The 14945-nt window shown below is 45.6% G+C and overlaps 1 protein-coding gene across 1 annotated transcript in view; it reads right to left on the minus strand.

The window, feature by feature from the left end:
- Window positions 1–14945, minus strand: part of SLC6A4 (solute carrier family 6 member 4) — a 113697-nt gene that overhangs the window by 25679 nt on the left and 73073 nt on the right. The window contains exon 8 of the mRNA XM_040423394.1: window positions 13479–13606. Within this exon, the coding sequence (XP_040279328.1) occupies window positions 13479–13606 (128 nt within the window). The remainder of the gene's footprint in view (window positions 1–13478; window positions 13607–14945) is intronic.

Genomic DNA, 14945 nt, shown 5'->3' on the forward strand with positions numbered 1-14945 from the left:
CTGGCCCAGCCTTTTCTAGTTACGCCTATGCTTGACGCTTTCCCTATCCTCAGACAAAAGACAGAAGGTTGATGTTCACTGTTCATATGCTGATGTTGAGCTTATGGATTATTGATGGACAAGCCAGATGCCATCAACCATGGGTTTTGATAACTAGTTTGGATGTGTGAAAGGAAAGGGGTAGTGATGATCGAGTTCGGCTTGAGCGTCACGATGCTCGGCGCATTGCGGAGTTCGGCCGAATACCACGTGTGCTCGAGCGCCATGCTCGAGTCTCCTCCCCGCACGTTTGTTGGCTGCTACGTAGCCAATAAACGTGCAGGTAAGTACTGCCACTCAATGTAATTCCATAGCCATGTTGGTTACTGGCATTACAGTGATTGGCTGGCCAGAACACGTCATCGGGTGCTAAAAAGCATGGTTGGCCAGTCTTAGTCAGGGATTGCTGTGCTGTAGAAAGGACAGATAGTGTAGGGAATTGAATTTTATTTTTTGGTTAGGCAGGGTTGGTGTTAGAGACCCAAAAGTCGTTTTAAGGACTATTGTTGTGTCTGGCAGCAATATATATTTTTAGCGCAACCTGCGCTAAATTGCGGGCGATTAGAGACCCAAAAGTCCTTTTAAGGACTATTGTTGTATCTGGCAGCAATATATATTATTAGCGCAACCTGCGCTAAATTGCATGCAATTGTTAGAGACCCAAAAGTCCTTTTAAGGACTATTGTTGTTTCTCGCAGCAATATATATTTTTAGCGCAACCTGCGCTAAATAGCTTGCATATGTTTGGCCGCTGCAGACAGTGATATTATCTGCGCTACATCTCCTGTGTAATGTGTGCGCAGCCTAAAAATATCTGTGACATCCAGTGTACTTTTTCTGTAGACGGTGTCTGCTGCGGACAGTTACGTTACCTGCGCTACATCTCCTGTATAACATTTGCACATCCTAAAAATATCTGTGACATCCAGTGTACTTTTTCCATAGTTGTTGCAGACAGTGACATAACCTGAGCTACACCTCCTGTATAATGTGTGCGCATCCTAAAAACATCTGTGACATCCAGTGTACTTTTTCCGTAGACGCTGCGTATAGCGACATTATATGCGCTACATCTCCTGTTTAACGTGTGCACATACTAAAAATATCTGTGACATCCAATGTACTTTTTATGTAGACGGTGTCCGCTGCGGACAGTTAGTTACATAACCTGCGCTACATCTCCTGTATAACGTTTGCGCATCCTAAATATCAGTGACATTAAGTCTAATTTTGTTTGCTGCTGGTGGCAGCGACATTACCTGTGCTACATCTCCTGTATAACGTTTGCGCATCATAAATATCAGTGATATTCCCTGTAAGTTTTTATTAGCCGCTGGTTACAGCGACATTACCTGCACTACATCTCCTATATAACATTTGCGCATCATAAATATTAGTGACATTCAGTCAAATTTTTTCTCTGCTGGTGGCAGCGACATTACCTGCGCTACATCTCCTGTATAACGTTTGAATATCAGTGATATTCCCTGTCATTTTTTATTAGCCGCTGGTGACAGCGACATTACCTGCACTACCTCTCCTGTATAACGTTTGCCCATCCTAAATATCAGTGACATTCATTTTAAAGGCCCTGGGCGAGGTGAAACTGTGCCTGCTGCCAGAGCACAAGAAACACACTCATCCACGATACCTAGCTTCATGTCCCAGTTTGCAGGGCGACGCAGGACACCACTCTCGAAGTCAGACCAATGCGACACGGTGGTCGGTTGGATTGCAGCAGATAATGCTTCCAGTCGCTTAAGCACCACCCTGTCTTCCACAAAGTCCAGTCTCAGTAGCCAAGAGTCTGGTCAACAGAATCCTCACTCTGATCCTCCTTCCTCCCACCATGGAGAGTCTTGGCAAACAAGTGATCCCACACTCGGATATTGTCACGGTCATATTGGTGTTTGACCGTGACGCGGTTGCCGTGCAGACTGGTTGCCCGGGGCAACGTGTAGTTTGTGGTTTCCACGTGCACTTCCCCTTTAAGGTGTGCCTCCCTGCTGTTTGGTCAGCAAGGGGTTAATCTTCTGGCTAGTGAGGATTAAGGTGTTTTCTGGGTGTGGCCGCAAGCTTAATATTAACCGGTGGCTTGCTGGCTGGGGGCAGTGGTTCTACTGCCTTTGTTGGACTAGGACCTTGCTCCTAGCTCTTTGTCATGTGAGGGCATCCTAGTTGGACATCGTTTGTCACCCTTAGTCTTCTTTCCCCTCTTCACCTGTTATGTTGTTTGGTGTGTTTTATGTTGGGGTTTAGTTGTTTATGTCATGTCTGGTGTTCCATGTCTAGTCGGTTTGGTGTTGTGATCTGCAAGGATGTTTGATATTTTCCCCTGTCTGTTGTTGCCTCCGGAAGGGGGTCCCATTGGTTTCCCGGAGGGGTGAACCTAAAGATATTAGCAGCCTTGCCTGGAGGCACCTTGCATCGGTGTCCGCATGGGGGTCCAGGTTGTTTTGGTGGTGTTTTTCCATCTTTGCTGCGGCAGGTAAGTGTTTGATGTTCTGGTGTGCTGTTGTTTCTCCAGGTGCTTACCTGCCATTCAGTTGCTGCTAATTGTATCTTTTCCCTTCTGTTACTAGGCCGCTGGAGACTCCAGTTTGTCTGTTTCCTTAAGGAACCGGTTGTCTCCTATTCCTGACCTCTATGCAAGGGACCGTTAGGGTCAGCTGTATCTAGATTCCAGTGTATGAGCCCTCCCACCTTTAGGGGGCGCTCATACGGTCAGGAGATCAGGGTAAGGATTAGGGCAACTGTAGGATGTGACCTGCGCCTTTTCCCTGTGTCCAGGCCTAGTAACAGTTCCCACTCCCCACTGTGACAGTATGTTCTACTAAGGCTCCTCAGCCTCTGGACGCCTTCGAAAGAGGGCTCAGCATGTGTCGCCTGCCATTTTCTGGCGTGCATGCTTATCCTCCAGAGGGATGGTGAAAGGGGAGTTACCGTTAACGGCCCGGTTCTGGGTAACAGGTGTTGCCATTGTTGTTTAACCGTTGCTTGTGTTTGTGTGTCCCCTCGTTCCGTTCTCAGTTGTTCCTTGCTCTTGGGCTGGTTGCTGGCAGCATTCCTTTGGTGTACTGGCTGTGTGCTGGCTGGGAATGCTTGCTGATAGCCGCCCAGAGTGTGAACTGTGTCTGAGATGGACGCGGTGTTCAGTATGGTTTCTCCTTACTGCTTGTTGGCTGGCTGCCAGGGGCCTAGTTTGTGGTCCTGGCATGCTGGCGGCAGTTTTGAGGGATGTGCTGACACAGAATCTGCACTTTTTTTTTTATTCCCCCTGCATGCTTGTTGCTGGTGGCAACATGTTGTTTTGCATGTTTTGACACTTCCCCCTTTAAGTTGTGTGTCCCTTCCCATCCTGGTGTGTTCGGGGTTAAGATGTGTGCTTGGTGGAGCTGGGTGTGGCCTCTGGCTCTTCTTATACAGTGTTGTGAGCCTGAAGGTCAGATGGTTGTTTGCCTGTATATGTGTAGAAGCTCTGCTCCTTTCTGGATGTGTCATCTTTCCTGTGTGAGGGCATCCTAGTTGGACATACTGTCACGATGGGGAGTGGGGGAAACTCCCCACCGTATAATTAGAGCTGCTCCCTACCCCTGTTTTCGGGCTGAGTAACAGCTCTAATTATACGGTGGGGATTTTCCCCCACTCCCCATCGTGACAGATATTCAGAGGAGCTCTTTTCATCGCTATTCCTTGATTCGGGCATCTCGCCAAGCACGCTTGAAGGGGGACATGAGGAGATCGCGTGCACTGATGCCCAAACTCTTGAGCATCCACAGTCACAAGAAGATGACGGTGGGGAACGGCAATTAGTGTTTCATGAGGTGGATGATGAGGATGAGACACAGTTGTCAATAAGTGAGGTTGTTAGGTCAACAAGTCAGGAGGATGACTAGAGTGAGGAAGTTGAAGAGGAGGTGGTGGACAATGAAATCACTGACCAAACCTGGGAAGGCGGCAAGCTGAGCAAGGACAGCAGTACAGAGGGGGAGGGATCCGCAGCACTGCAACAGGCTGGAAAAGGCAGTGGGGTGGCAAAAGGGAGAAGGCGGGCCACACCAAACAGGCCCGCAACTATTCTCTGGAGCACCCCCTTGCAGCAATCTCCCTTGCCAAGGGCTAGGTGTTCCGCTGTTTGGTGCTTTTTTGAGGAAAGTGCGGATGATAAAAGAATTGTCATTTGCAACCTGTGCCGAAACAAAATGAGCAGGGGCGTGAACACTAGAAACCTCACCACCACCAGCATGATCCGCCACATGGCATCAAAGCACCCTATTAGGTGGGTTGAATGCCTGGGTCCACAATCAGTGTCTGCGGGTCAGACTACTGCCTCCTCATCCCCTGTGTTACGCACCTGGCCAATCCCCTGTCCAAGACGCAGGCCCGGATGCCTCCCGCCCTGCACCTGGACCTTCGCAAGCACCATCAGCTAGCACATCCACTTCTGTGTCCCAGCGCAGCGTACAGATGTCCATGCCACAGGCCTTTGAATGAAAGCGCAAATATCCAGCCACCCACCCACAGGCCATAGCACTAAATGCGCACCTTTCCAAATTGATGGGCCTGGAAATGTTGCCATTTAGGCTTGTGGACACTGAGGCTTTCCGCGGCCTGATGGAGGCGGCGGTCCCTCGATACTCAGTCCCCAGCTGCCACTATTTTTCCCGGTGTGCCGTCCCCACCTTACACCAGCATGTGACCCGTAACATCACCCGTGCCCTGAACAACGCAGTTATTGGGAAGGTCCACTTAACGACTGACACATGGACAAGTGCTTGTGGCCAGGGACGCTACATTTCCCTGACGGCACACTGGGTGAACATTGTGGAGGCCTGGAGCGAGTCGTACCCTGGGATGGAACAGGTGCTACCAAGGATTGTGGGCCCTACTTCCAGCAGGATTTCTGCCACCACCTACATTAGTAGCTGCAACCCCCCCTTCTCCTCCTCCTCCTCCACTTCCACCTCTGAATTATCATCTTGCAGCACCAGTCAGCCATTAGTCAGTAGCTGGAAGCAGTGTAGCACTGCAGTGGGGAAGCGGCAACAGGCCCTGCTTAAGATAATATGTTTAGGTGACAAACAGCACAACGCCGCACAGCTGTGGCAGGGTATAAGGGACCAGACTGAGCTGTGGCTCTCGCCACTCAACCTACAACCAGGCATGGTTGTGTCTGATAATGGCCGTAACTTGGTGGCGGCTTTGGAGCTCGGCAAGCTCAAACACATACCATGCCTAGCCCACGTGTTCAACTTAGTGGTTCAGCGCTTTCTCAAAACCTACCCCAATTTGCCTGAGCTACTGGTGAAGGTGCGCCGCGTGTGTGCCCATTTACGAAAGTCATCTACAGCAGCGCTTACAATCGCCAGCTCACCGACTGTTGTGCGACATGAGCACGTGCTGGAACTCCACGTTACACATGTTGGCCAGGCTTTGTGAGCAGCAGAGGGCAGTAGTGGAATACCAGCTACGAGCTGCAACATGGTCATCGCCTTTCCAGTAATTCCGCTCTTCACAAGCGACAAGTGGGCATGGATGTCTGACCTCTGTGAGGTTTTATGCAACTTTGTGGAGAGCGGCGATGCCGCTATTATAAGCGTAACCATTCCACTTCTGTGTCTACTGAAACGCTCGCTGCTCACAATGAAGGAGGATGCTTTGCATGTGGAAAAGGTGGAAATGGGGGAAGACAGTACACAGGGTGATAGCAGACCAACCTTTGTTCGTCTTCTCAGCTTGAATTGGATGATGATGAGGAGGAGAAGAAGGAGCAGGAGACGGTTGCCTCCGCTACAGAGGGTAGTACCCATAGCAGGTTTATTACATCTGTTCAGCATGGATGGGCTGAAGAGGAGGATGAGGAGATTGAGAGTCATCCTCCTGATGAGGACAGTGAAGTCTTGTCTGTTGGGACTCTGGCACACATGGCTGACTTTATGTTATGCTGCCTTTCCCGTGACCCTCGCGTTATACGCATTTTGGCCAACATCGATTACTGGTTGTTCACCATTCTCGACCCCCGCTACAAAGAGAACTTCTCATCTATCATTCCTGTGGTGGAGAGGACTAGCAAAATGGTGCAATACCATAAAGTCCTTGTGGAAAAATTGCTCCAAAAATTTCCAGCTGACAACACTGGCAGCAGAGTACGTAGTTCCTTGCGCAACCGAGGAGGGGAGATGAGGGGAACACACAGCAGTTCCAACAGAAGTAAGGCAAGGACAGTTTCATGACACCCCGTCAGCAACCTCATCCTGATGCGCGGCCTAGTGTCACAAGGAGAGAAACATTTTGGAAGATGGTGAAGGAGTACGTAGCAGACCGTGTCAGCGTCCTCAATGATCCCTCTGTGCCTTACAACTATTGGGTGTCCAAGCTGGGCACGTGGCACGAACTGGCACTCTACGCCTTGGAGGTTCTGGCCTGCCCTGCCGCCAGCGTTTTGTCAGAGCGGGTATTTAGTGCTGCTGGGGGTTTAATAACTGATAAACGCATCCGACTGTCAACTGAAAATGCTGACAGGTTGACTCTTATCAAAATGAACAAGGCCTGGATTGCCCCTGACTTCTCTACTCCACCAGAGGAAAGCAGCTAAACATAAAGGCACTTTAAATGTGGCTTTTATGGTGCATTGAATACACTGTATTCCCATGCACCCCTTCCACCACAAAAAAGGGTATAAATGGTTCAATCTTCCTATTCTCGTCCTCATCCTCCATCATATCAACATACTTATTAGGCTGCCCTCGCTCCTAATGTTTTAGAGGGTCAGCTCAGCAGCAGGCCCTCAACTATAATTTTTTCAATGGTCAGCTCAGCAGCAGGCCCTCAACCATAATTTTTTCAATGGTCAGCTCAGCAGCAGGAACTCGCCCCTAATGTTTTAGAGAGTCAGCTCAAGAGCATGCCCTCGCCCATAATGTTTTAGATGGTCAGATCATCAGCAGGCACTAGCCGCTAATGTTTTAGAGAGTCAGCTCAGCAGCAGACCCTCACCCCTAATGTTTTAGATGGTCAGCTCAGCAGCAGACCCTCACCCCTAATGTTTTAGATGGTCAGCTCAGCAGCAGGCCCTCGCCCATAATGTTTGAGATGGTTATCTGGGCAGCAGGCCCTCGCCCCTAATGTTTTAGATGGTCAGCTCAGCAGCAGGCCCTTGCCTATAATGTTTTAGATGGTCAGCTCGGCAGCAGGCCCTCGCCCCTAATGTTCTACATGGTCAGCTTAGCAGCAGGCCCTAGCCAATAATGTTTTAGATGGTCAGCTCAGCAGCAGGCCCTCGCCCATAATTTTTTCCATTGTCAGATCAGCAGCAGGCCCTCGCCCCTAATTTTTTAGATGGTCAGATCAGCAGCAGGCCCTCGCCGCTAATGTTTTAGATGGTCACCAGCAGGCCCTTGCTCCTAATGTTTTTGAGGGTCACCAGCAGGCCATCAATCATAATTTTTCAAGGGTGTGTATGATGCCCTCCTTTATGTGTAATAAATGGTGTATTGGAGTGCCAGTTCCTTGTAATTTTTTGCAGACCTGTCACTTTATATACAAGTAAATATACAGGAAAGAATGTTTCCTAACAATTTTTCTTCTAAAATCGATTTTAGCTTCAGTTTTGTGCGTATTATTGTCAGTTTGTAAAATTGGCGTACTACTCGGACAAGATCGTTCACAGCAGTGACCTGGGAGTCCAAGATGCATCCAGACATCCTCCCCACGCTGTTCCCGAACCATTTCAGTGGTGTTTCCATAAATTTCTGACCTTTTCATGTGAACCAGACACCCTCCCCTCTTCAGAGCAGGGGGTACCTGGTTTAATGCTCGGGTTCTCCCATTGACTTCCATTGTGCTCGGGTGCTCGGTAGAGCACCCGAGCATACTGAGGTGTTCTACTCGAGCACCCGAGCACTTTGGTGCTCGATCAACACTAGAAAGGGGTATTCAGACAAATGTCAATTATGGGATAGTCATATGATAAACCATTTATTTCTGTTAGGTGAGGGTCTCGCCTGTGGGACACCTCACTGAAAAGAATGGGCCTCCCATAACACCAGTTAAGCTTGGCTGCTGTAGTTGCTGGGGAGCTATTGGAATGGCTAAGCCAACTAATTCCACAGAAAAGTCAGACCCTGACATATCCGGTATTTAAGGAATACAGTCAGGTCCATAAATATTGGGACACTGACACAATTCTAACATTTTTGGCACTATACACCACCACAATGAATTTGAAATTAAACGAACAAGATGTGCTTTAACTGCAGACTGTCAGCTTTAATTTGAGGGTATTTACATCCAAATCAGGTGAACGGTGTAGGAATTACAACAGTTTGCATATGTACCTCCCACTTTTTGAGGGACCAAAAGTAATGGGACATAATAATAATCATAAATCAAACTTTTACTTTTTAATACTTGGTTGCAAATCCTTTGCAGTCAATTACAGCCTGAAGTCTGGAACGCATAAACATCACCAGACGCTGGGTTTCATCCCTGGTGATGCTCTGCCAGGCCTCTACTGCAACTGTCTTCAGTTCCTGCTTGTTCTTGGGGCATTTTCCCTTCAGTTTTGTCTTCAGCAAGTGAAATGCATGCTCAATCGGATTCAGGTCAGGTGATTGACTTGGCCATTGCATAACATTCCACTTCTTTCCCTTAAAAAACTCTTTGGTTGCTTTTGCAGTATGCTTTGGGTCATTGTCCATCTGCACTGTGAAGCGCCGTTCTGAGTTCTGAAGCATTTGGCTGAATATGAGCAAATAATATTGCCTGAAACACTTCAGAATTCATCCTGCTGCTTTTGTCAGCAGTCACATCATCAATAAATACAAGAGAACCAGTTCCATTGGCAGCCATACATGCCCACGCCATGACACTACCACCACCATGCTTCACTGATGAGGTGGTATGCTTAGGATCATGAGCAGTTCCTTTCCTTCTCCATACTCTTCTCTTCCCATCACTCTGGTACAAGTTGATCTTGGTTTCATCTGTCCATAGGATGTTGTTCCAGAACTGTAATAGCTTTTTTAGATGTCATTTTGCAAACTCTAATCTGGCCTTCCTGTTTTTGAGGCACACCAATGGTTTACATCTTGAGGTAAACCCTCTGTATTCACTCTGGTGAAGTCTTCTCTTGATTGTTGACTTTAACACACATACACCTACCTCCTGGAGAGTGTTCTTGATCTAGCCAACTTGTTTTCCGTGGTCTTCCGGGTCTTTTGGTGTTGCTGAGCTCACCGGTGCGTTCCTTCTTTTTAAGAATGTTCCAAACAGTTGTTTTGGCCACGCCTAATGTTTTTGCTATCTCTCTGATGGGTTTGTTTAGTTTATCCAGCCTAACAATGGCTTGCTTCACTGATAGTGACAGCTCTTTGGATCTCATCTTGAGAGTTGACAGCAACAGATTCCAAATGCAAATAGCACACCGGAAATGAACTCTGGACCTTTTATCTACTCATTGTAATTGGGATAATGAGGGAATAACACACACCTGGCCATGGAACAGCTGAGAAGTCAATTGTCCCATTACTTTTGGTCCCTTAACAAGTGGGAGGCTCATATGCAAACTGTTGTAATTCCTACACCGTTCACCTGATTTGGATGTAAATACCCTCAAATTAAAGCTGACGGTCTGCAGTTAAAGCACATCTTGTTTGTTTCATTTCAAATCCATTGTGGTGGTGTATAGAGCCAAAAATGTTAGAATTGTATCAATGCCCCAATATTTATGGACCTGGCTGTATCTTATGGGTAAACCACAAATGTGTACTCTTTTTCCATTATATTAACATAAAATAGCAACTTCAGGGAGGTTATTCGTACAGTTCTTTATAATGAACCAATAGTACTATAGATAGTTTACAAGAAAGTTACATGGATGTTTTACATGCAAAATGTGCAATCTGTTTCCCTTTACAAGTTTTCTCTAAATTTTGACAAGAACATTTTCGACAACTGTCTCATTCTCCTTTTTTGTTACTAGAGTTCAATGTGTCCAGGTGGCTGGGTTCATAGCAAGCCCAGCAATAATCCACTATATGCAGATCCATGTCCATGAAAAAAGACACATCCCAGAACTAACTATTCAGTGCACAGGAGGCAAATAAAATACCCACCCCCAAAGTGTGTGGTCAATTTTGGCTTTTCCGACACAGAACGGGTCAAATTTATGGTTTTAAGGTCTTGAATATATCTTTCACCATTTCTGTCAATGACCCCTACAGTCACTTTTTTTTTTAAAGACTTGGAGGGCCAATAAGAGAGGCATTGCACTTAGAAACATAGAATGTGTCGGCAGATATGAACCATTTGGCCCATCTAGTCTGCCCAATATACTGAATACTATGGATAGCCCCCGGCCCTATCTTATATGAAGGATGGCCTTATGCCTAACCCATGCATGCTTAAACTCCTTCCCTGTATTTGCAGCTACCACTTCTGCAGGAAAGCTATTCCATGCATCCACTACTCTCTCAGTAAAGTAATACTTCCTGATATTACTTTTAAACCTTTGCCCCTCTAATTTAAAACTATGTCCTCTTGTAGCAGTTTTTCTTCTTTTAAATATTCTCTCCTCTTTTACCTTGTTGATTCCCTTCTAGAAAATGGTGAGGATTCAGGAGGTGACATGTTAGAAGGAAGAGATGTTAATACACATGTGGCTACTGGCTAGCAGTACACTGCGAAAAGAAGTATGGATGTAATATTACCCCCATCTGGCCCCATCTGGATTATGCAGTTCATTTTTGGGCATAGGATGCCCTAGAGTTAGAAAAGGTGCAAAAAAAGAGTGACCAAATTGATAAGGGGCATGGAGGATCTTTATGAGAAAAGAGTAAAGTAATTAGATTTATTTAGTCTTGAGAAGAGACGTGTGAGGTCTCTTTCACACATCCATGAATTGTGGACATGTGCTGTCCATGTTCTTCAGGGACAGCACACGTATCCATTGGCTTTAATGTGTGTAGTCACACATCAGTGGTTTTCCACAGACCGTGAGTCCAAGGAAGCATGCCCTAATTTTGTCCGGGATTACAGATCTCTCACGCACAGATCCCTCATGGATCATTGGTAGAATATGCTCTGAAAAATAATTTTCAGCCTAGCAGTGTACGTGGAATACGGATGACACAGGAACCAAACAAGGATCCTTCACGTTCAAACCACTGACCATCTTGTCACAAATGTCAATATTGATACAGTCACGTGTGAAAGAAGCCTAAGGAGGGGGGTGGCGTGATTAACATATATACCGTAATTAAATAAATGGCCCGTACAAAAAATATGGTGAAAAGTTATCCATGTAAAATCCCCACGAAAGACAAGGGGGCACTGCGTCGATCTAGAGGAGAAAAGGTTCAGTCTCCAGAGGAGATAAGGATTCTTTACCATAAGAACTGTGAATCTGTGGAATAGTCAGGTATCTGGACAGGAATTTTTGATGGCTTACATGATTTCTTAGAATGGAAAAACATTATCACATGTGGAAACATATAGAATTCTTCTTCTGAATTTTGATCTGGTCTGATCACCATTCGAATCAGGGGGGAAATCTTTCCATTTTAGGGCAGATTGTCTCATGAATTATGAGCTTTTCACCTTTCTCTCGGTCAACTGGGGTAACAAAGTTGTAAAATATACCACTCCTCTTATTCAGGCCTTCTCCTATCACTTGGTTGAACATGATGGACATAGGTATTTTTTCATCCCCACTATGTGACTATATTTTATACCTTTTCAGGCTGCTGATGGCCATGGAATAAGTTTAGCTGTATAGCTGGAGGATGCTGTTGTCCTCATTAAGGACAGTGAACGCTGGGTGTTTACACTGTCTTTCTAGATCAGTCAGATATCTGAAATAGTTTGCAGTTCACTGGCTGGTTTGATGGTCAACGACTCTGACAGTGAAATGTGCAAACTAAGCCATCTGTAATCTCTGCATTGACCAATGCCTCGGATTGACATAGATACATTCCCTTTTTCAGAACAGTGAAAAATCAGCAATACATGATAATCTAACATGCAGGACATGTGGTTGTCTGTGCTTTCTCATTTATTACTGCTTGATGGCTTCACAGATTTATCCCCTGAAGGAATATTAAGGTCCACACATCTGTCAAATTCAGAGCATGGCCATGCATAGTCTTGTGTGTCAAAAGGTGAAAATCATGATATAGGTTACACATTGGCAAAAGGTCGAACATCATGAGGATTTTAGTTAATGCAGAAAACATTCATCTAATTTAACATAAATCTACTGCAGGGTATATTCACAAGAAGCAAATTTGTGGCAAAAATTCCTACAACTAAAATCTGTTCGATACATTGGAATGGGGTTGTTTCTGCAGCATGTTGAGGGATTTCTACAAGCCCAAATCAGATGAATGGGACACATTTTTGCAACAAATCTGCCATGTGTGAATATACCCTAAAAATAACATTTCATGAACATATATATTGATAAAAATGGTCAGGGTAGGTCATCAATATCAGATTAGCAGGGTTCCAAGACCCGGCAACCCAGCCCAGTTGTTTGAGGAGGCGATGACTACCTAGTGAGTGCAGTGGCCTCCTCACAGCTTACCAAACAGAGCACCGTATACTGGATAGTGGCTGTGCTTGGTATTGCAGCCCAGTCCCATTCACTTGAACGGGGCTGAGCTGCGCCTAGGCCATGTGACTGTGATATCACTGGCCAAGGAAGAGGCCGCAGCACTCACCAGAACAGCACTCACTCTTCAAACAGTTGATTGCAGGGGTGCTGGGAGTCAGACCCCCACTGATCAGATATTGATGACCTATCCTATGGATAGGTAATCCATATAAAAATCTTGGACAACCCCTTTAAATTGCAAATGGATGATTACAATAATATCTATAATACTGACTAATTATAACTAGTCTCGTTATTGAAATAAATATGACCAGCTTCATCAAAGAGATCATTTTAACAAGCCTAATCAATAAAATAAATATGGGTAGCATTATCAATTAAAAGGGTTGGCTCCATCGCACCCATTGGGGGCCTATCGGTAGGATATTCCACCAATGTCAGACAGTTGTGGATCCTACCTTTGGGACCTGCACCTATCTCTAGAATGGGGCTCCAAATACGAAGGCGAGTGCACTGCGCATGTGCATCATGCTCTCCATTCATTTTTAGGGTCGTTCCCAAAAGAGTTGAGCGAAAGTTCTAGAAATAGCCGAGCTGGTGCTCAGCTATTTTCGTCACTCCTACAGAAGTGAGTGGAGGGTGGCTGTGCTTGTGTGGTGTGCCCTCATTTACTTTGGGGGCACCTATCTAGAGATATGTGCTTGTCCCAGAGGTGGGACCCACACCTATCTGACATTGGTGGCATATCATAGTGATATGCCACAAAGGTGTGAGATAGGCCAAACCTTTTAAAGACTGCAGTAAAGACTTCCTCAACATGTCTTACCTGTATCTTTGGCAACTTCTGAGACATCCAAGTTTCTCATTTCAGCCATATATCCCAAGACCGTGAATATGACAAAGCCAGACATAAAACTGGTCATGCAGTTAACTGTACTTGTCACCATTGCATCTCTGTAATATACATCACACAGAGGTATCAAGGTAGGCTAAGCAATGGAATATTATTAAAGGATATACTTATAGTTCACGTATAAACTAAAGGTGGGTTTACACTGCACAATGTAACAGCTGATTGTTGAGAAGGAAGTGTTCCTTCCCGACAGCTGCTCGTTCAGTGAAGTACACCGCTGTATTTACATGCAGCAATCTCCTTCACTGTATGAGGACCAGGGATTGCTATTGTGACCACTCGTCTTCATACAGAATCATTGTTTCTTGGCATCAGATTGCTGCTTAGACAGAATGATCTATCTGCTGCCCAGAAACAATGATGGATGTGCCTGCATGAACGACAGGATTATCTAATGAATGAGCATTTTGCTCATTCATCTGGTAATCGGCGGCACATTTAGATGGGCAGACTGTCCGGAACGAGCGTTTGCAGGAACAGTCGTTTCCGATAATCTGCCTGAAAATCAGACAGTCTAAAGCCACCTTAAGATGTTGAAACAAATATTAAACATCAAGTTCAATAATAAAGCATATGAAATGTAAAACAAGTCGAGCCATCAGAGCAGCTCTCTGACAGCATTCACTGAGAAGAAGAAGCAAAGGTCTGCAAATGCAGTGAAACTGAAAGCTATGGGAAGATAAACTGTTCAGAATTTTTGATAAAGACTAATAGGAAAAATCATTTTTAGCCTGGGATAAGTAGGATGCAATATTACAAAATGACTCCACAAGTGTCCATAGTCTTTAAGGTCCTCTATAGGCATTCATTTACAACATAACCACTAGTGTTGAATGCTGTGTGGAGATCTGTCTTCATACAGCATTCAAATACATGGGCTCCGCCGAGGTGAAATTCGTTATGTCGGAAGTCACGCAAGACTTTGTTGAATAACTTTGAACATTGATTCTTCACCTTCATAATCATTTTAAAACTGGTATCCGAAGTCGGCTTAGGTACCCAGGTACCAGTAGGTACCGAAGCCAACTTCGGATCTCAGTTTTAAAATTGTTTTCAAGTTGAAGAATCGAAGAAAGAAGTTATTCACTGAAGTCTCGAAAGACTTCGGAGATAACAAATTTCACCTCGTTGGAGCCCATACCTTTGAATGCTGTACCACATTCAAACGAAGATTTGACTGAAGCGACTTCGGATCTATGATCCAAAGCTCGCTTTGCTCAACACTTATAGCCACCTATAGGGACACTGGAGAGACTGCAAAGAAAAGAAGGGGGTTAGTGGGCACATCTCAAAGTGCAGGTGCACGTCACCACGGATGAAAGCACAAAAGCAAAAAGCAAACAATGCGACAGCACGCTGCAAACACAAATAGCAAAATAT

This window comes from Bufo bufo, chromosome 3 (genome assembly GCF_905171765.1).
Source record: "Bufo bufo chromosome 3, aBufBuf1.1, whole genome shotgun sequence".
NCBI classification, from domain to species: Eukaryota; Metazoa; Chordata; class Amphibia; order Anura; family Bufonidae; genus Bufo; species Bufo bufo.